This window comes from Melanerpes formicivorus, unplaced genomic scaffold, assembly GCF_026170545.1.
Source record: "Melanerpes formicivorus ecotype bairdi unplaced genomic scaffold, bMelFor1.0.p_v2 SCAF_63, whole genome shotgun sequence".
NCBI classification, from domain to species: domain Eukaryota; kingdom Metazoa; phylum Chordata; class Aves; order Piciformes; family Picidae; genus Melanerpes; species Melanerpes formicivorus.
The window spans coordinates 2,761,110-2,780,718 of record NW_027142415.1 but is presented as its reverse complement, the minus strand read 5'-3'; the positions used below and the strand labels follow the sequence as shown (position 1 = coordinate 2,780,718).

At 45.4% G+C, this 19,609-nt stretch overlaps 1 protein-coding gene across 1 annotated transcript; it reads right to left on the bottom strand.

Moving 5' to 3' along the window:
- Positions 1-1,244: 1,244 nt before the first annotated feature.
- SMPDL3A (sphingomyelin phosphodiesterase acid like 3A) lies at positions 1,245-17,264 on the bottom strand. Its single transcript, XM_068162328.1, has 8 exons — positions 17,022-17,264; positions 15,300-15,513; positions 13,310-13,454; positions 9,801-9,897; positions 7,778-7,956; positions 4,869-5,049; positions 2,876-3,000; positions 1,245-1,743 (listed from the first exon to the last, which is right to left on the bottom strand). The coding sequence occupies exons 1-8, from the start codon at positions 17,125-17,127 to the stop codon at positions 1,432-1,434; spliced, it is 1,359 nt and encodes a 452-aa protein (XP_068018429.1). The 5' UTR covers positions 17,128-17,264; the 3' UTR covers positions 1,245-1,431.
- Between the last annotated feature and the right edge of the window lie 2,345 nt (positions 17,265-19,609).

Here is a 19,609-nt window from a genome sequence, read left to right as displayed (position 1 = left end):
AAATGGATTTGTCTCATAACCATTTCTACAGCTCCAGTTACTCTGGGATAGTATTACCCAGAGTAGGATATTTATGATATTATATTGACCACAGGTTCCAGGAGCATAGCTCTTGATGTGACAGAAAAATGTGCACAGGTCCTTCTTGTTATACACACCAGACAAACAGCCATCTTAACATCATCATCTTAACCTAATTGTGGCCTTCCAGTATTTGAAGGGGGCCTGGAGGAAGGCTGGGGAAGTACTTCTCAGGATCTCAGGTAGTGATAGGACTAAGGGGAATGGAATGAAGCTGGAGGCAGGGAGATTCAGGCTGGAGGTGAGGAGGAAGTTCTTCCCCATGAGAGTGGTGAAGCCCTGGAATGGGTTGTCCAGGGAGGTGGTCGAGGCCCCGTCCCTGGAGGTGTTTAAGCCCAGGCTGGATGAGGCTCTGGCCAGGCTGATCTAGTGTGGGGTGTCCCTGCCCATGGCAGGGGGGTTGGAACTGGATGATCCTTGTGGTCCCTTCCAACCCTGAATGATACTATGATCTTGCACACTTGTTTTATCACCAGGAGAAATGGTCTGTGCAGTTGCTAATTCATACATGTGATAAACTTCACAGTATGTACTAGACTGCTCTGTGAGAAAAGAAGCCTGAGAAACACCATGACAAGTGCACATGTTAGCTGTGCTGCACAGAGAATGTTCTATGTAATGAATGATGCTGATCAATTGAAACCTCATCCATGGTCTGATGCAGCATCTCCTACCAGGACACTGCTTGACAGCAGTACCAATGTACAGGCTTTAATAAGAGGACTTTGTGCTGGGCAAACACACACATTCTGAAATACAAAATGCATGAAGCATTCACAGGATGGAGGTTTGTGCTCCTTTAAGTCAGTGTCATGCTGTTGTTAGAATATGCCCCTGAGCAGAGGTGTGTTTAAGGGGTTAAGAAGGAAACTTGGCACAGGGAGACAGCTAATGCTGGCTTCACTTCAACTGCATAACTGCACTCCAGTCTCAGCAAGTGTGGGGTTTGCAGATTTCAGTTTGCAAATTGTGACAGCAGATGGCTGAAACCTGCCCCCATACAAATCCCATGCCTGAAATGGCATTGCCTACGTTTACACAGCCTGAGCAAAGAGACTTTGATTTCCAGAGAAGGGTGTGAGTAACTTCCATTCCCACATACTGGGATGCCTGTTACAGAGAGCAGAGGATACTTGAAACAACAACAAAGTATATGGCCACTATTACAGAGCCAATAAACTTTTATTTATATGTGGAAGGAAAACATGCTTGCAAGAAGAAAGATTTAGGGAGATTTGTGGCTCCCCTGAAATTCACAGAAGTCTCACAGCATGCCAGTGCTTGAGCAAAAGGATGAGGTTCTTCAAATCACAGGCTAAAGTCAGTATCAGCATCAACTGCGTGGAGACTTCATCTCCACACTTCTTTCTGGTTGATACAATCTGTGTATGAGGAGTAATCCAAATACTGGATGGCACAGATTTGGCAGGTCTTGCACCCCTCTTCACAGACCATGGTTTTGTCATAACTTACAATGAAGTTACTGTAGTACTGCTCAAACAACGTGCTGTGTGGCAGAGACAACTTCTTGGCCATTTCATATAGGCTTTCTGGCTTCAGGTCTTCGATGCCATAAGCTTTAGTCAGGATGTATTCCAGTTTCCACTCTGATTCATTTCTCTTGTTTGCATCTCTGAGGTCCAAGTAAAACTGCCAAAGATCCTACAGTTTAAAACAAAAACAAAAAAATAGGAAAGAAAGGGAAAAAATAGGCATGGCTGTATTGCTTTCTTCCCTGCTTCATTAAGTCTCTGGAGTGATATATTGATTAGGAAGCTGTCACTCCTCATTAATCACAACTGAATAGAAGGTCACGTCCCACCCCGAGAGCTGGGCTTACACCCAGCACTGGTACTTGCAGTGCAGTAATGGTGGGGGGATGGGGAGAAGGAGGAAAAGGGAGCCACAAAGGTAGCAGTGGCAATGTTTGAGGGCTTGCCTGTCCAAACCCTGAACCAAACTTGACTATCCTCATGGCTGCGTTAGGAATGTGGCAAAAGAGTGAAAATCAGAAGCTTGCTTCCTGTGGACGCTGCTGTGGGGCAGAAAGGACACAGAGTCAAAATGGGCCAGAAAGAATTTAAGGGAAACAGAGATGGAAATGCAGGAGTGAAATGTGCACAAGAAAGGAGCAGCCTGCATTAGCATAGGTCTCCAGGGAGAAAGCCCAGTTCCAGCTGCAGGATACACCATCACCGAAGTCAGCAAGGTCAAGATTTTACCCTGAATGACAGCAAGACTACCCCCAGTCATTCAGAGCCACAATAATTAGATTGGAGTCACTTTATCTCAAAAAAAATCACATGACACTACAGAAGTCTTCAATTTTCCTTCTGTAATTTTCCTTATCTATAATTCCCTATAAAAATGATGAACTTTATATAGGAAGATGCATGATTAAGAAAGGCATCACATGGTTAAAAGTGCTTTCCTTCCTCTGTTCCTCTACATTTCAGGAAATCCATCCCAAAGCTCAGCTTACCACACTGCTATGTCCTCAAGCTCAGGCCTCTTTAGCCTTTGCAGAGTTCCCTCTAAATAGTTTTAGTATACTGCCCAGGAAATTTCTGTCTTTGGGTCTATGTTGTAAGAATATTCCATAGAGAACAGGAAGTGCTGGGCAGTCCTGCAGGCACAGAAAGTCTGACCAAATTCTCTTTCAGATTTCCTTTCCTTTGCCCAGAAAGAAAACCAAGAGTGAGCAAAGTCCCACCAACAATCACAGTGTGACTGAGGCTGACAACGTGCTGTGGTTTTGAATGACAGTAAACAAGGCCCCAGAATCTTCACTTACCAGCAAGTTATAATCAAGAAGATTATATTGATACAATCTGACACCAGGGTTATTGGACTCCATTTGCCATACATTCTTCACTGGGGTTACAGCAGGTGCCACAAACAGGGAATTCACTGGCTTGCCTGTGGGAAGAGGGAGGAGGAAATGGTTTCCTTTCAATCATTTCCTTCTCAAACAAATATTTTTGTAGAGAACCAACACAGCATGAACCAGAGTGACTGGCATAGCATTTTTTACCCCTGTGTCAGTTACATCACTGTGAATTCCTTCTGTACTTCCACTGGATAGACCAAAATCTGTCTAAAATACCCCAGCATACATTCTACTGTGAGCCAGTTAAGTTCATCTGTACTAGAGGCTTCCCATCAAATCCATTACCTGTGCAGAATGGTCTTGCTTATATGGGAGATCTCTGTACTTGGCATATTTCTGCTGAAGAAATACTCATGACTATTAATTGCTGCAATTTACATGTTGCTTTCTGTATTTAGAATGCTACTGCAAACAACAAAGTATCATCACCTGACACTGATCTCAGTCATCCAGACCTGCCCAGCACCTAGCATGTGAAAAATCCCTGCAGCAATGAAACATGAAGATGTACACAGGTTTTAAGTAGAATATGCAGGTTCTCTGTGGAACAAAAAGGAAGCCCTAATTATTCATTTCTCAGCCACATCACAGCAGTGAAAACCACAAGGTCAGCCTCTACAGAAGCTCTGAAAGCTTGGGAATCAGTGGATTCTTCTCGGGAAGGTAAAACTTAGCTCTGTACCTCAGCACACTGATGCTGGCTACAGTTTAACATTTATCCTGAATTCTCTGGCATTTTATCAAGAGGAGAACAGCACCAAGAGAAGACAGCCTAAAACCACACAGATGAACACAAACTGCATTCAGATACAGGGAATCCTGCAAGGTCACTGCTCACATTTTGTGGAATCATGCAAATTTATTCCAATTATTTAGAAGCAGTTACTTGCATGTGCCAACTGTAATGCAGGGCACCAAGAGCAGTCTGGCCTCAGTGAAATTTGCAGTAGAGATGATGACTTCATGCACAACTAGGACAAGACACAAAAAACATGTAGGTATAAGACCACCCTGAACACCAGTTAGTAAAATGGCAGTTCCTTCACTAGAGCTGGATCCCTATTCCATGTGAAAAGGTAAATGACTTAGAATACTGTCACTCCAGTCAGCCTTTTGGGCATTGCTTTCATGTGCTCCTATAAAACTATTAGCAAAAGAGCCATTTGGGTATTTTCACCAACCAAAGAAATGGACTTCTCACTTTTCCATGGTACAGACACAAATTCCTATCCAGTTACCTGTTAGAGATCTTCTGTTAAAGATGTTAGAGTCTTCCACACAGCCATGCCCATGCTTTAAACAAAGGAATTTCAAAGCCATAAACAACACTTTCAAACCCGGGTGCTTTCCTTGAAGGGAAATTAGCTGATCTAAGAGATGCAACAGGCAGAGACTTTCTTTCCCCTGCCTCCTGCTTACCCTTATCTTAATTAACTTTGAAGCAGCAGGGAGCTCAGCAGAGAGGCACAGTAATGATGCAGGAAACACAAGAACACAGAGCATGTCTAGTTGGCCTGAGAACATTCCCTTTGACACATTACACAATAGCAACTGGCTAGTATAATTGGCCCATGTCACTGAGAGAGGGGAGAGGAGAGACCAAGAATTCTTGTCTAGGCATGAGCATTCATTAAAATAAAATGAAAAAAAATTAAAAAAGAGGTAGCTTGGGGAAGTCTCTTCTGAGCTCCACAAAAAGCCAGGCTGCCTTGCAAGCTTATCTCTGGAAAACCCAGGGACTCTTTGAGGCCTGAGCTCTTGTGGATAAGCAGCAGGATTTCCCAGTTTCTCTCCTCAGTTATTTGTTAAGAGAGGCTAACTAGTTAGCACATGCAAGGAAGAACTAATTTGCTTTCACTGCAGAAAAGCAGATGAAGGGTTCAGCAAGCATCATTACCTTCCTCATCCAGGAGGACCATGACACTGTCTCTGTGTGTGTGCCCAAAGAACTGCCCCGCGATGACGCTGCTGTACTTGCGGAAGATCTTCACCAGCCTCTCGTTGTAGTGCTCCCTCATAGCTGTGATGTTCTTGGCAAACGGCAGGTATCCCACTGGCACGTGTCCTATTATATACACCTATGGAATTAGGCACAGGAAGCACAATTAGCAACCTTTACTTATAGCTGTAACTTAGAAATGGTTACCAAAACTTCCTGACAATCATAGGACTGAAACTCTGTAATCATCATAGGATGGCTTAAGTTGGAGGGGACCTCAGAGATCATCTACTCTAACCTCCCTGCCATGGGCAGGGACATCTCTCAACTAAACTTGGCTGCTTAAGGCCTCATCCAACCTGGTCTTGAACAACTTTGGGGCGGGGCATCCACAACTTCTCTGGGCAATGTGTTTCAGTCTCACCATGCACACACTGAAGAACTTCTTCCTAAGATCCAGCCTAAAGCTTCTCTCCTCCCTCAGCTTAAAGCCATTCTCCCTTGTCCTATCACTAGATGTCGTCATAAAAAGTCCCTCTTCAGCCTTCTTGTAGGATCCCTTCAGGTATAGGAAAGCAGATCTTAGGTCCCCTCCGAGTCTTCTCTTCCCTAGGCTGAACCCCAGCTCCCTCAGCCTACCCTCATAGCAGAAGTGTTGCATGCCTTGGATCACCTTTGTGGCCTCCTCTGGACTCACTCCAACAGCTCTGTGTCTTTATGCTGAGGACACCAGAACTGGACACAGCATTCGAGGCAAGGCCTCACAAGAGCAGAGCATAATAATGCTTTCAGACAAGCATTCTGAAAGCTATAGATCACCACAGTTTTGTTATACAAAAACACAAGCAGTCAGAACATTTGCATTCCTAACAGGACAAACTGAATAGATATTTTTAGTGAGTTCAGTATATTCTTGGGAAAGAGTTCTGAGAAGTCTCTATGTGATTCAGACTGGATGTAAGGAAGAAGTTCTTCACCATGAGAGTAGTGAAGCCCTGGAATGGGTTGTCCAGGGAGGTGGTTGGGGCCCCAGCCCTGGAAGTGTTTAAGCCCAGGCTGGATGAGGCTCTGGCCAGCCTGATCTAGTGTGAGGTGTCCCTGCCCATGGCAGGAGGGTTGGAACTAGATGATCCTTGTGGTCCCTTCCAACCCTGACTGATTCTGTGATTTTAGGACAAAAGGAAAAATGGATCAATTATATCACATGTAAGAAAGAAGCTCCTAGGGCAAGACTTACTATTTGGCATCTCAAGGGGATGGTAATCAAAACTTCATTTAGAAAACCACAGAGCCTGCATGGTCAGTCACCAGAAACAGAACTGGTTAAAACCCTTCTGTCTGATGTCAAGACTTGGTTTCAGCTGCAGACACCAGCTAGCATGCTTCAGGGTTGTATAAGGAAGGGACACCTCCCCTTTCTCCCAACTCTACGTTTTAAATTGCACCACTGCAGCAAAATGCAAGCATGGTTCAAATTAAACACTTCTTCTGGCCAGAGGATGGTCCAATCCCTGCCCAATCAAACAAACATGTGCCAACAATTTACATCCTCCCTTCAAAACCCAAGTATTATAAGACAACTTAATACTCAAATCACAGCAACTGCTGCAGCTTGGATAGGTTTTGTGGTTGACAAACTCCTTCCCAATTCCTACTTTTGGTACACAAAAATATGAATTACACATGGTAGCTTTTGTCTCAGACCAAGGGTGCATAGTTTGACTTTAAAATTAAAGGCTGTAAGTAAAAAGAGGCAGAAACAAAGTGAAACTGTTAAGCATTCTCATCCTGATTTGCACAGTATTTACACTGGAAGAAAGCAAAGATATTTTACTGTATAATTGGTGAAGCTGCAATCAACTCTCATTAATTGTTGCAGCATAATGTGCAAGAAAATATTCTTTCAGCAATGAGACTTTTTCACTTTTGTAGTATCTCTGTCAGCAGTAAGATTCTTCTAAAATCATGTTTATATTTTCAGTGGTTAGGCCACACCTCGAGTCCTGTGCCCAGTTCTGGGCCCCTCAGTTTAGGAAGGAGGTTGACTTGCTGGAACGTGTCCGGAGAAGGGCAACAAAGCTGGGGAAGGGTTTGGAGCACAAGCCCTATGAGGAGAGGCTGAGGGAGCTGGGGTTGCTTAGCCTGGAGAAGAGGAGGCTCAGGGGTGACCTTATTGCTCTCTACAACTACCTGAAGGGAGGCTGTAGACAGGCAGAGGTTGGTCTCTTCTCCCAGGCTACCAGTACCAGAACAAGAGGACACAGTCTCAGGCTGCACCAGGGGAGGTTTAGGCTGGAGGTCAGGAGGAAGTTTTACACAGAGAGAGTGATTGCCCATTGGAATGTGCTGTCTGGGGAGGTGGTGGAGTTGCCATCACTGGAGATGTTCAGGAGGAGACTTGACAGGGTGCTTGGTTGCATGGTTTAGTTGATTAGGTGGTGTTGGATGATAGGTTGGACGCGATGATCTTGAAGGTCTCTTCCAGCCTGGTCTGGTCTGGTCTGGTCTATTCTATTCTATTCTATTCTATTCCTTTTTACATGTTTTTTCTTTTCCTTTTCAAAGTTTAAACCAATAATGCTCATGGGCTTAGAATAGAACAGAACAGAACAAACCAGGTTGGAAAAGACCGAGCGAGTCGTTCGTCATTGGAATGTGCTGCCCAGGGAGGTGGTGGAGTCACCGTCCCTGGAGGCGTTCAAGAGGAGATTGGATGTGGCACTTGGTGCCATGGTCTAGCCATGGGGTTTGTGTTGATAGGTTGGACTCGATGATCCTCGAGGTCTCTTCCAACCTTAGTTATACTGTGATACTGTGATCATAAAGTCCAACCTAAACCTCACAGTCCCTAACCTCACAGTCCCTACCTTTTCCTTCTTTTGTGAAGAGGTTTCCAGTATTCCCTCCAGCCAGGCAAACTGGTTGGCTGGGTCAGTGATATTCACAGTCACAGTGTTGGGGCTGTAATACAAATTTGTGTTCAGACTGATTATCCTGAGTGGTTGAGAGAGGTCACTGGATTCAAACAGCTGAGTGTAGAAGCCACCTGTGAAAATAAAACCAACATCACTTGAAAAAAGGCACAACTTTAGCATGCAAGCACAGCACTGACCAAGTGTGCAGCCTTATCACCCTGATCAAATGGAACAGGGCATGTTTATTCAAGGCATGCATCACCTTATCACAACAGGACATCTTAAGAATCTGTTTTTAACAGTATTTTAGTAGAAGTCAACGCTGAATTTGTTATGAGTTCTTGCCTGTAGCTGGTCATTGTGTTTATCTGGCAGTTTGCAGATGCCATTATCCAGCTAACACACAAAAAGTGACCTGTAACATTTCTTCCACACTGAGAGAGGATTGTTAGGAAATGCACATTTCTTGAAATGCTGCAGACACATTGGTTCCTCCAGGAATTCACAGACTCACAGAATTGTTTTGGTTGGAAAAGACCTTTAAGATTGAGTCCAATTATACTTTGTCTCTACTAAAGAAGAACTGTAGGCCACACCTTGCATAATGCGTCCAGTTCTGGGCCCCTCAATTTAAGAAGGACATTGAGACTCCTGAACGTGTCCAGAGAAGGGCAATGAGGCTGGGGAGAGGCCTGGAGCACAAGCCCTGCGTGGAGAGGCTGAGTGAGCTGGGATTGTTTAGCCTGGAGAAGAGGAGGCTCAGGGGTGACCTTATTGCTCTCTACAACTACCTGAAGGGTGGTTGTAGCCAGGTGGGGGTTGGTCTCTTCTCCCAAGCAACCAGCACCAGAACAAGAGGATACAGTCTCAAGCTGTGCCAGGGGAAGTTTAGGCTGGAGGTGAGGAGAAAGTTCTTCCCAGAGAGAGTTGTTAGCCATTGGAATGTGCTGCCCAGGGAGGTGGTGGAGTCACCATCCCTGGAGGTATTCAAGAGGGGATTGGATGTGGCACTTGGTGCCATGGTCTAGTCATGAGGTGTTGGGTGACAGGTTGGACTTGATTATCTTTGAGGTCTCTTCCAACCTTGATGATTCTGTGACTCTGATTCTGTAAAGAAGAACTGTTTGAATTGAGTAGCCTTGTACTTTGAAAGTCACTAAACTTCACAGTGGGATACAAAGAAAAGATCATGGTTTGTGATCCAAGCTCCTGAAAGTCTCCTACACAGAGCTTCCTTATGTGTGCAATTTTCTTAGTACAGGGACTTCAGTGGAGCCATGGCAATAAATCTATAACAACAGACCTTAACTTCAGGTCTGCCCCTTTATGTTTCCTATTTGAGTTTATCCTTCCACTCTTACTCACAGTTCCTTCTCATTCAGGACACACCACCATGTATTAAACACCTAAATCCCTAATGTCTGAGTGGATTGGAAATTGGTTGAACTTTCCAATCATTATGGTTGAAATAATGATCATCATCCTAATAATAATGTCATAATAATATTGACCTCATAATTATGATGTCAATATTCTCCCAGGTTAGTAAGTTGGACACACGTATGATGCAATTAACAGTAAAATCACCAAGACTATGTGCTATCCTAGCTTGAACCAAGCATGTGCCTAATCAGTATGCCCTGAAATACAGAGATAGCAAAACAGAACCAATATTTCATCAATTTTTTAACAACCATGCATCTCATGCCTTTATCTAAAGAGTATTATGAGGTCTTGAAGGCAGTAGAATCTTTCACATGCATTGGTAAAAAACCCAGTAATACTGCAAGAAGAGGATAAATGAGAAGAGAATAAATGTACCCTGAAGACAAGTAACTTCTTCCAGGAGAAGCATTACAGATAATCCATTGTGGTGATTCATTCCAGGAGACTTAGTTAAACAAATGGGCCAGATCTATAGAAACATGAGTTTTTCTAAGCCCTAGCTTTACAATGCTTTACTGGCATATTTTACCTTTTCTGAAGGTATTGATTGCTTCATCAGTCAGCCAAGGTTTCCAGAAATCTGCTACAGCATTGTAAACTTCACTGGTAGTTACAGGGAGCTGATCCTGTGACAGAGTAGAACTTGCCTAAGTCTTAGCATTCAAACATGCAAACAAAAAAACCAACAAACAAACAAAGTCACTAAATTATTCCCCCTCCCTCTTACATCCATGTAAGAGAATCCAGTCACCACCAGGAGGAACTCAAGAAAGGAAGACAAAGTTCCTGAACATGCAGTATGGCTGATCAGGAACAAATGCCTAAATCTAATCCCAACTGACTGCATGGCTTTGTTAATACACTGATAAACTAAGGCCACAAATATTTCAGGCCCTGGGAGCATAGCAGAGTGGAAAGCCATGCATTGTGCAATATTAATACATACATACACTTCAGTTTCAAAGACTAAAACCAAAGTCTTTTGCAGCCAGTGAATTTTTCAAGCAGCTTGGGGTTCACAGCAGCTACCCAAAACTCCACTAACAGCCTTCAGAGACATTCTATGGTGAAATTCCCAAGTATCTCCAGGATATAGAATCATAGAATTGCCAGGGTTGGAAGGGACCTCAAGGATCATCTAGTTCCAACCCCCCCCTGCCATGGGCAGGGACCCCTCACACTAGATCAGGTTGCTCAGAGCCACATCCATACCTTGTACTTCTAGCAACAAAGAATCTAAAACACAAAATAAGAGCTTTGTCAATGTTTTTTCCCACCTGTAGCACTCTGCTGCCCAAGAACCATATTCTCATCTAACCCCAACAGAGAGATGCCAGTCTGTCCTTGCTTTTCCTAAAACAGCTGCTTGGATTCTTGGGGCCACAAAATAAAACACAGAGGTCAAAAAATAGGAGCAGTATTACAGTGCATGTTTTCTTAAACATAAAATTTGACCTTTCTAAGAACTTTGAAACTACCCCTGCGTTGTTAGAGGCTTAGGCACCAGGTCTGTGTCTAGGAGCAGTGCAATCAGAAGGCTGTTCAGATGTTTGCTGCTTGCCTCAGCTAACAGTCACTAACAGACAGAGCAAAACCTGATTTCAGATAAGAGGCCACACTATGGCCTGAAGGTGGTCTAGACCCAGGCACATGAAGTGCTCTGTGAACTTGTGGATTAGACAGCAGTTTAGGAATTCATTTTAAGCAGGGTTAAGGGTGTGAAACAAGTAAGACTATGCAAAAAGACAGAGGTTACAACATATGACCTGCAAGGTACCCCAAGGCTTGATGACCCTGAGTAGTACTTCTAACAGGCTCTGCAAGAAAAATCACCCAGGACTGTTAAACTGTTTAGATGGGACAGGTCAGAACACAACAGAGAGCAATAAAGTTCTTTGGTACATGGTGAGCACAAAGCTTTAATCCTTGCTGTGCAACGGCCTGCAGTGTGTGGCTTGATCCACGTCGCTTCCAGCCCATAGGACTTTTGCCAAGCACAGGGATATGAAAACCAGCAATGTCATCACAAAAAAATCCAACAGCCTGAAATGACCCAATAGTGGGGAACTTCTGATCTCATGGTCTTTTTGAAACAGTAACAGAAAGTGCCTCAGTTTTGCACTTCAGTGAAGCCTGCCACTTGCAAAGCCCAGGTATCAGAGAAACACTCCTGGGTGGTTTTGTGCAGAGAGAATGGCAACAATTATTCCAGCCACAAGCCTGCTTCAAAATACTATTTGCTGCCCATCTGCCCCTCCTGATCATCAAACACAAGTCAAATTTGTTGGAAAGAAATACTACATTGTTTGTCTACAAGGTTAATGCATAGAGACTTTTTCCCCTTCTATATCAAAGACTGCTCAATGACCACTAGTCTCTGTTAAGACTTAAAAAGAAAACAAACCAAAACCAAAACCAAACACACACCAGCCAACCAAATACTAAACCACTGACTGAGACTTCAGTTAAGCTGTTATTTATCAAAATAACTTTACCAGTGGTTTCTGGTGAATCAGCCTGGTCCCTATCAGTGCCTATGTCAAGCTGAAGCTCCACTACCAGAGTTAAGAACACAAGAAAAATGAAGAAAGCAGCTTGGTTTGTGTGCTTACATTTCCAAGGTATGCTTAGCTCTTCTTTTGCCTCTCACATTTCCCTTGCTTCTCTCTAACCACCTCAGTCACTCCCTGATTTGGGAACCTCTAACTCCAGCAATGATACAACCACTAATTACAATTACCTGGCAGGCCTAATGAATAACCTAGAAAGCTGGAATAAAAGTCTTTTGAGGGTGTGGAAAGGACGTTACTGAATTCCCATTAGGTATTTCAAACAAAACTTTAGCTGACCTGATCCTTCTGATTCCCTCAGACCCAGTGACAGGATTTGCCTCTCAGTCCTCCATGCTGCCAGATCAACCCACGATATGCTTTAAAGGACAGACACATGAAGCAACTGTTTACTTTTGAGCTATGCCAAGAACAATATTCACAGAACACAACAAGTGCAAAAGCACTGTCCTCAGCTGCAATCACCCACATAGCCAGTAAATCATCAGTGCAAATATTTCTAAGTGTCCAAAAAGGAGAGGAAAAATCAGACATATTTTTCAGAACAGTGGCAAAACCATGAGAATGTAACTCAAATTCTGCCATGGGAAGAAAAACCACAGAATCATAGAATGGCTTAGGTTGGAAGGGACCTCAGAGATCATTCTACTCCAACCTCCCTGCCATGGGCATGGACATCTCTCAACCAGACTCAGCTGCTCAAGGCCTCATCCAACCTGCCTTTGAATGAATCTCTCCGGGCAGCCTGTTCCAGAGTTCCACCATCCTTGTACTAAAGAACTTCCTAAGATCCAGTCTAACCCTACTCTCCCTCAGCTTAAAACTGTTGCCCCTTGTCCTATTCCTAGACATCCTTATGAAAAGTCAGTTTGCAGCCTTCCTGTAGGATCCCTTCAGCTATTGGAAGGCAGCTCTAAGGTTCCCCCCAGAGTCTTCTCCAGGATAAACAATCCCAGCTCCCTCAGCCTGTCCTCACAGCAGAGCTGATCCAGCCCTTGGGTCATCTTTGTGGCCCTCCTCTGGACTTGCTCCAACAGCTCTGTGTCTTTCTTATACTGGGGACACCAGAACTAGATGAAGTATTGGAGGCAGGGTCTCACCAGAGCAGAGTCAAGGGGCAGAATCCCCTCTCTTGACCTGCTGGCCACACTCCTCTGGATGCAGCCTAGAATACAATTTGCCTTCTGGGCTGCATGAGCACACTGCCAGTTCATGATGCCAGCAGAAACATTAGCAGTAGGCCTTGAATCTTAGCAGATCCATGAGGATGTCACTGGTATTAGATTAAGTCATTGCACACATGTACCTGACTTAACACAGAAAGACAAAATGTGTACTAACTATACTGAGATCTGGTAGTTCTAAGCTTTGAGGAACACCAATGTAACTCTTATTGTTCACATCTGCTTTCTGAGGGGTTAGGAAGACACTCAATGTGATACATAAACTAAGTTCTAACTTGTTTTACCTGTGGCCAGTAGTCATGATTGCCCAAAGCTGGAAAAACCTGAAGATCTGGAAAGAAATGACGAATTGTAGCACTCATATTGCCAATTATGCTGATGACCAACTTGGTGGAGAGCTCTTGCACTGGAACATGAGGAGGGCTATCTCTGAAAAAGGAAAAGGCTTTAATAAGAAAGGTTTATCAGCACCAAACTTTGTAGAGTTTGATAATGGTTGAACTTCATGATCTCTTCCAACCAAAAGGATTCTATGATTCTAAGGAGAGGTTAAAAAAGCATATCTGCAAGCACATCTACATTGTAGCATGCAATACTTCTATAAATGAAAAGAACAGAATTGTCTAAAAGGCTCTCTCTGCAGGGCTTTTTTTGGCCAACAAAACCAAACCAAACAGACTAATGTGGGTCCTATGATTCACATTTATCATAACTAAGATTTCTTAGGCATTAAATGAATTCAGCTCCACCACTTGGAGCTGTTGTGCAGTCTGGGTTAAATATCTTCTCCCAGGAAAACCAAGCAACATAATAACATATATAACTTCTCCAGCAAAAAAGCCCCAGTCATTCACTAACATACTAGCTCTCACAGCCACTCCAAGACACTAATCTGATAAATCATCCCTTGATGTATACCACAGAAAAAAACCACACAATGGTAGAATGGAGGACTTCACTATGGCACAAGGGTCAACTAATGAATACTGATAAAATAACAGGGCATGGTACTGCTGAGGTACTCATGTGCCTCCCTTTCACACTTCTTTCTCCAGTCCCACTGCTAAGGCACACAAAACCTCACAGTAACACCTTTGTATGGCAGAGTAGTATTATTATGCCCATTTATTAGTCAGGAAAATCAGCACAGAAAGGGGAAATGTTTTACTCAACAGAGACTGCACACATACAAAGTATTGCAGTGAGGGACTGTGAAACAATGCTTTGTCTTTAGAAGCACCCTACTCTAGTCATGAGGTCTGTGGTGACAGGTTGGACTCGATGATCTTTGAGGTCTCTTCCAACCTTAGGAATACTGAATACATCTAGGAGAGGTAATAACTGAAACAGCATCTATGACACTGTTATCCTCCTCCCTCAGCCTCTGATCTAGAATTCATACAGGCACCCAACCCGAATGATTTTATACACTGAAAACCCAAAAAACATCCAAAACCATAGCTTGATTCTGGTTACCTCTTACAGAACCAGGGAAAATCTGGCTATTTTGTAAAAAGGGAATGTACTTCAGGGTTAATGACCTTAAGACTTACAAAATCCAGTACTTCCCAAAATGACTTGTTCCAGTCAGCTATTCCTTTGACATTTCCTTTTTGCTTTCTTCACTTCTCACCCTCCCTGCACCATTTCTATTAGCTCACACTAATCCACTCATGTGGTAAATGTCCCAATGACTGCCCAACAATACCCAGAAATTATGACAGAGATCAAAATCTGTTCCTGAAGACTTATTTTCTCACTCAGTCTCCCACTAATTAGCCATCTGGACAACTAAAGGGACTATTTAAAAGCAGGACCTGTGAGATATTAAAATGAGATCTGTTGGTGCAAATATAAACGTCTCAAACAGTCTCAAGCTTCGCCAGGGGAGGTTTAGACTCGAGGTGAGGAGGAAGTTCTTCACCCAGCGAGTCATGTCTCTTTTCCCAGGCAACCAGCACCAGAACAAGAGGACACAGTCTCAAGCTGCACCAGGGGAAGTTTAGGCTGGAGGTGAGGAGGAAGTTCTTCACCGAGCGAGTCATTTGTCATTGGAATGTGCTGCCCAGGGAGGTGGTGGAGTCACCATCCCTGGAGGCGTTCAAGAGGAGATTGGACGTGGCACTTGGTGCCATGGTCTAGTCATGGGGTCTGTGTTGATAGGTTGGACTCGATGATCCTCGAGGTCCTTTCCAACCTAAGTTATACTGTGATCTGAATTATGGTTAATTCAGCTGCCTAAAGCTTTAACCGCAGAGTGTCCTGAGCACTTACCCTGTCCAAATTATGAATGAAGCCTGCTGTTTTGAATCCTTCATGAAGGCAAATGCTGACAAAATAAGCTGATACGGAGAATCACACAAAAAGTCTCCAAAAGGGCCTGGGTTGGAGGCATTGGCTCCTTTGGAAGAGGAACAAACCTTGGTGCGATCGGGGGTAATGTGGTAAGTCGGATCTAAATGTAGGTCAGACACATGCCAGAACTGCCCTGTTTTCAGAGAACAGAGATTAAACAACAATGTATTATTTGCATTTGAACTGGATATACATGGCTAACACCAGATTTGCTCCAGTGTCTCTACTGCTACTGCCCTTTGCACATTTTGGAAAGGAGAATAAATTGAACACATTGTTGATCAGCCCATCTGACAAGTGTAGGTGAGTTCTGCCTTCCTGTCATGAGTTCTTCATGTAGATTGCTTAGAAAAATTGAAGACAGAAGCAGAGGCATAGGTTTAAGGTATTCAGTAGACTAAAAAAAGTGGAGACCAGTAGAGACTGGAAAATCAGCTCCTTTTCATTAACAGCAATCTGGAAATTGAAGAGTAGAGGAGACAATAGAAGGACTTCTTCACACCACCTGAAAGGAAAGGGAGTTGCATTTTAATTATTTTTCCAGGCCTTCCTTTGCTGGAAGGTACTATAAAAGACTGCAGTCTAAAAGGAAAAGCAACAAACAGCATGTGTGCAGAAAATTTCAAAGCATTCCTTCTCCCTAACAGCAGCAGTAGCAAAGAGACCATTCTCACTCAGGTGAGAAGGTGTCAGCCTTACCTACTCACTGCCTTCCAGGCTGACACATTCCCAGCCACTGCTATTTAGCACTGCATGGGAAAAAGGAGATGAGAAGTGTAGGAATATGGTGAACAAGGTGCTTTAAGCTTGCATTAGACTACCAGGTGTTAAATTTCATGTATAATAATAGTTGTTTCTTCCTGTGGGTTTCAAAGGTTGTTTCTTCCTGTGGGTTTCGAAGGCATGTGATATCTGCTAGTTGTGAAACTGGGAGATGCCAACACATCTTCCCCAAGGCCACATGCTCACACGGTGACACAGCAGATATACCCTCAACAGACCCCGTGGAATTTTATGTCAGGAACCAACGACCACTGCGATCTTTGAAGCCTGCAGCACCGTGGCTCCCACCAACAGGAGACAGAAAGACACCTGGATGCTGCTGCTTGCTCTGAGGCACGTCTGAGTCACGGGGATGAAAATCCTGTGGAAGCCATGCTCGGCACTCACCTGCACACGCTGCTGTACACTAATCACACCAGGAAGAGTATGTTTGCTGGCCGCAGAGAAGCTGAATTTCATGTTTACAGTGCCTATCTCGGGACACCTGCCAAAGGCTGGGCTCACCTCGCCCACCACTCTCCCGGGGGCCGGCCTGCCCTGGCTAACTAAACCTGTGTAAACCCCACCACCACCACCTGTACCGCTAGTACCCCTTATCCACGGAGCCACACGAAGCCGAAGCCGGCGGGGACAGCGAGTACCACCGCAGCAGTCTATGTGCGGGCCACAGCGAGGCGGGAGGAAAGAAGCAACTGCGGCGAGCACGTACCCACAGCCTCCCCCGCAGCACGGCGGGGCAAGCGCCGTCCCTTCGCCGGGCCTCCTTCAGCCAGGCCGCCCTCACTCCCCCGTCCTCCATGGGAGCCCGGCCAGGCCCCTGCCCGCACTCACGCTGCTCAGCCCCCCCGCTGGACTCACCCACGGCAGAGCGGGGCTGCGGCCCGGCCGGCGCCGCCTCCAGCGTGCAGCAGAGCAGTGCCAGGCCGAGGGCCGAGCAGGCGGCGCGCCCCCACCGTAGCTCCATGTCGGCCGTACCGGGAGCGCCCAGCCCGACGATCGGTGCTCATATGACCGCCCTGGCACGGAGGAAAGGGGCGAGCCCGGGGTTGCTTGTGCAAGCCCCGGCCCTTCGCTGCCTCCCCGGGGCAGGCGGAAACCACCACCGCGCCCCGCCCGCAGCCCCGGGGGCCAAAAGCCGCCCCTGGCCCGGGCAGTGCGCTCGCTGCCGGACGGCAGCGCCCGAAATGGGCAGCGAGGGCAGCAGCTGTCGCCTCAGCCGCCACTCGGGGTGACCTTCAGGAGGTGCCACCCCCAGGCCTGCACTGAGCCGCTGAGCACCTCGTAGAAGCCAGCCACGGCGGCGGCAGGTCTGAGGCTCGGAGGAAGGCGAGGCTGGCACAGGGAAGGCAGGAGTCTCTTCCCCGCTCGGCATCTGGCGCCCGGCGGGCCAGTCCCTCCGAACCCTGGGCTCCCAGCAAGGCGTTAAAACGGCTTTACGAAACTTTTGGGACCTGTGGCTGAAGAGCCTTCCTTCGTGGCCCCGCCGGTGCTACCGACCGGCAGAGCTGGGGCATGAAACCCCCTTCGGAGGGCCAGCCCGGGGGCACAGCCGAACCTTGCCCTCAGCAGGTTGTGCTTGGGCGCCCCACGGGAGGCTCAGTCATCTTTGGGAAGGAAGGTTTCCTCACAGTGTTCATGCGAGAATGGATCCTGGTTACTTAACATGCTCAAAAGTTTTAAAAGCTGATGAAATATGCTATCGAGTACACCTTTCATGCAGCTTAAGAACAATAGGGCTGTGTGCTGCTAAGTGCAATTCCCAATCGCTAAGGTTTCATGCGGCAGAGCTGCTGTTTATTGCTGAAGTCAGAGTTGTATCCGGTGAGGAAGAGTGCTCCGTGGCAGTTTCAGGAGCAGACCAGAATAATGATGTCACAGGTCCCATAGCTGGCCCCAAACATCCTGCTGCTCACTCTGCTGTTCTGGTTGGATCTGCTTTCCAGGTCTCTGCAAAGTTGTTTTGCCAGCAGCTGGAAGTCCTGTGTCAGGATTTTGGGGTTTTCATTCATGACCCCATGAACCACTTGTGAGGATGAATGCTAGCACTGTGGCTCTGAAGCTGTTTGGGAAGGTGTGGCTGGAAAGGAGAGTCCTGTGGCAAATGCACTCATGGACAAACAGGCAGCAAGGGAGGGGAGAAAGATGAAAGCTCTATTAGGTACTGAAGCTGAGGATTAAATGAGCTAATAAAACTGAAGATCAGAAGATGCTGTTTAAACATTGCTTGCACCATAGGAGATGAGGCACCCCAAAGCAGACATTCCACAGGAACAAGCTCTACTCTTTGTTTCTCTTGTGAAAAAAGTTAGCTCCTAGATTTTAAAATGATCAATATCCAAATAAAGACTCAGTGAGAGAGAGAAAAACAAGACTTATGTGTTCCTTTCAGGTGCCTTCTTTGTGAAAAAGCAAAACTAACATTACATTTTTTATTTGGGTTAGATTAGTTAAGTCTGAGCTTTATTGCATGAGGGAGATGAGCTCCCCACATTATCTTAGCTATCCAGGGAAGCACAAAGCCAGCTCCCACACCACCATACAGTAGATCCAAAGGCTGGCACAGTACAGTGTTAGGCCTAGGAGGTTGGGCAGGAAGCCTCTCCTGCACATCCCTTTGCAGCCACACACCTTCACAGCACTGACCAGCTAACCCCCAGCTTAGCTCTTTGTCTGAAGGGCTGGAGGTAGCTACACCTCCATGTGGTTCACCGAGTCAGTATGTCACAAAACATGGACTCTCCAAAATCTTTTCTCTATGCTGCTAGCAACCCATTTCCCTTTTCCTAATAATAAGGCAGTTTTCCCCACTCAGGTCTTTTAGGGAAAAACCTTTTCAGGAAAATGTTACAATTTATGCCTTTCCAGAAGCATTTTGTTTTCAGCTGCTCACAGTGCAAATTGTTATCTCTTGTAGAGCTGTGAAACAACTCAGGGAGGGAAATTTCAAATCTGTCTTGTACTGTTTTCTCTTTGTTTTCCTGCCATTCCTGTGGAGACTCATGAAAGATAAGCTTTGTATTTTAGGTTCACCCAGTCCTGCCCTTTCTCATGTTAGTCCTTTCTTCCCCCCTGTGAAACACTTCAATCTTTGCACTTTGATTTACTTCACTCTTTTCTATATCAGAAAAAAAAAGAAATCCCACCCAAACCATATGAAAAGCTCCCACAGCTATTAAACCCAAAGCTACAGGCCCCCTCTGACACTGAGACTGTCAATCTATTGACCTTTGCATGCACTGGATAAGTTCCCAGTGAAGAGAGGAGCTGCAACTCCCTTGACTCTCTTGCTTCTTTGCCTACAAGCATAAAGACAGAGCCTTTAGATTTCTCCAGCAACAAGCAGCCCCTGAAGTAGAGTGAAGACAATCTTTTGTTTCCCCGTGTACTCTACACCCCACAGAGAGGCAGCAACATTCTTCACCTGCTTTTCTGTTGGTTTAACCCCA

What these genes read in the sequence shown, in the direction of transcription:
- SMPDL3A (XM_068162328.1), bottom strand. Translation starts at nt 17,127, where the DNA reads ATGGAGCTACGGTGGGGGCGCGCCGCCTGCTCGGCCCTCGGCCTGGCA. An exon ending in AATCAATACCTTCAGAAAAG is followed by an intron (nt 7,957 to 9,800) that starts GTAAAATATGCC and finishes TTATTTTCACAG; the next exon opens with GTGGCTTCTACACTCAGCTG. An exon ending in GGTCCTCCTGGATGAGGAAG is followed by an intron (nt 3,001 to 4,868) that starts GTAATGATGCTT and finishes CTCTTCCCACAG; the next exon opens with GCAAGCCAGTGAATTCCCTG.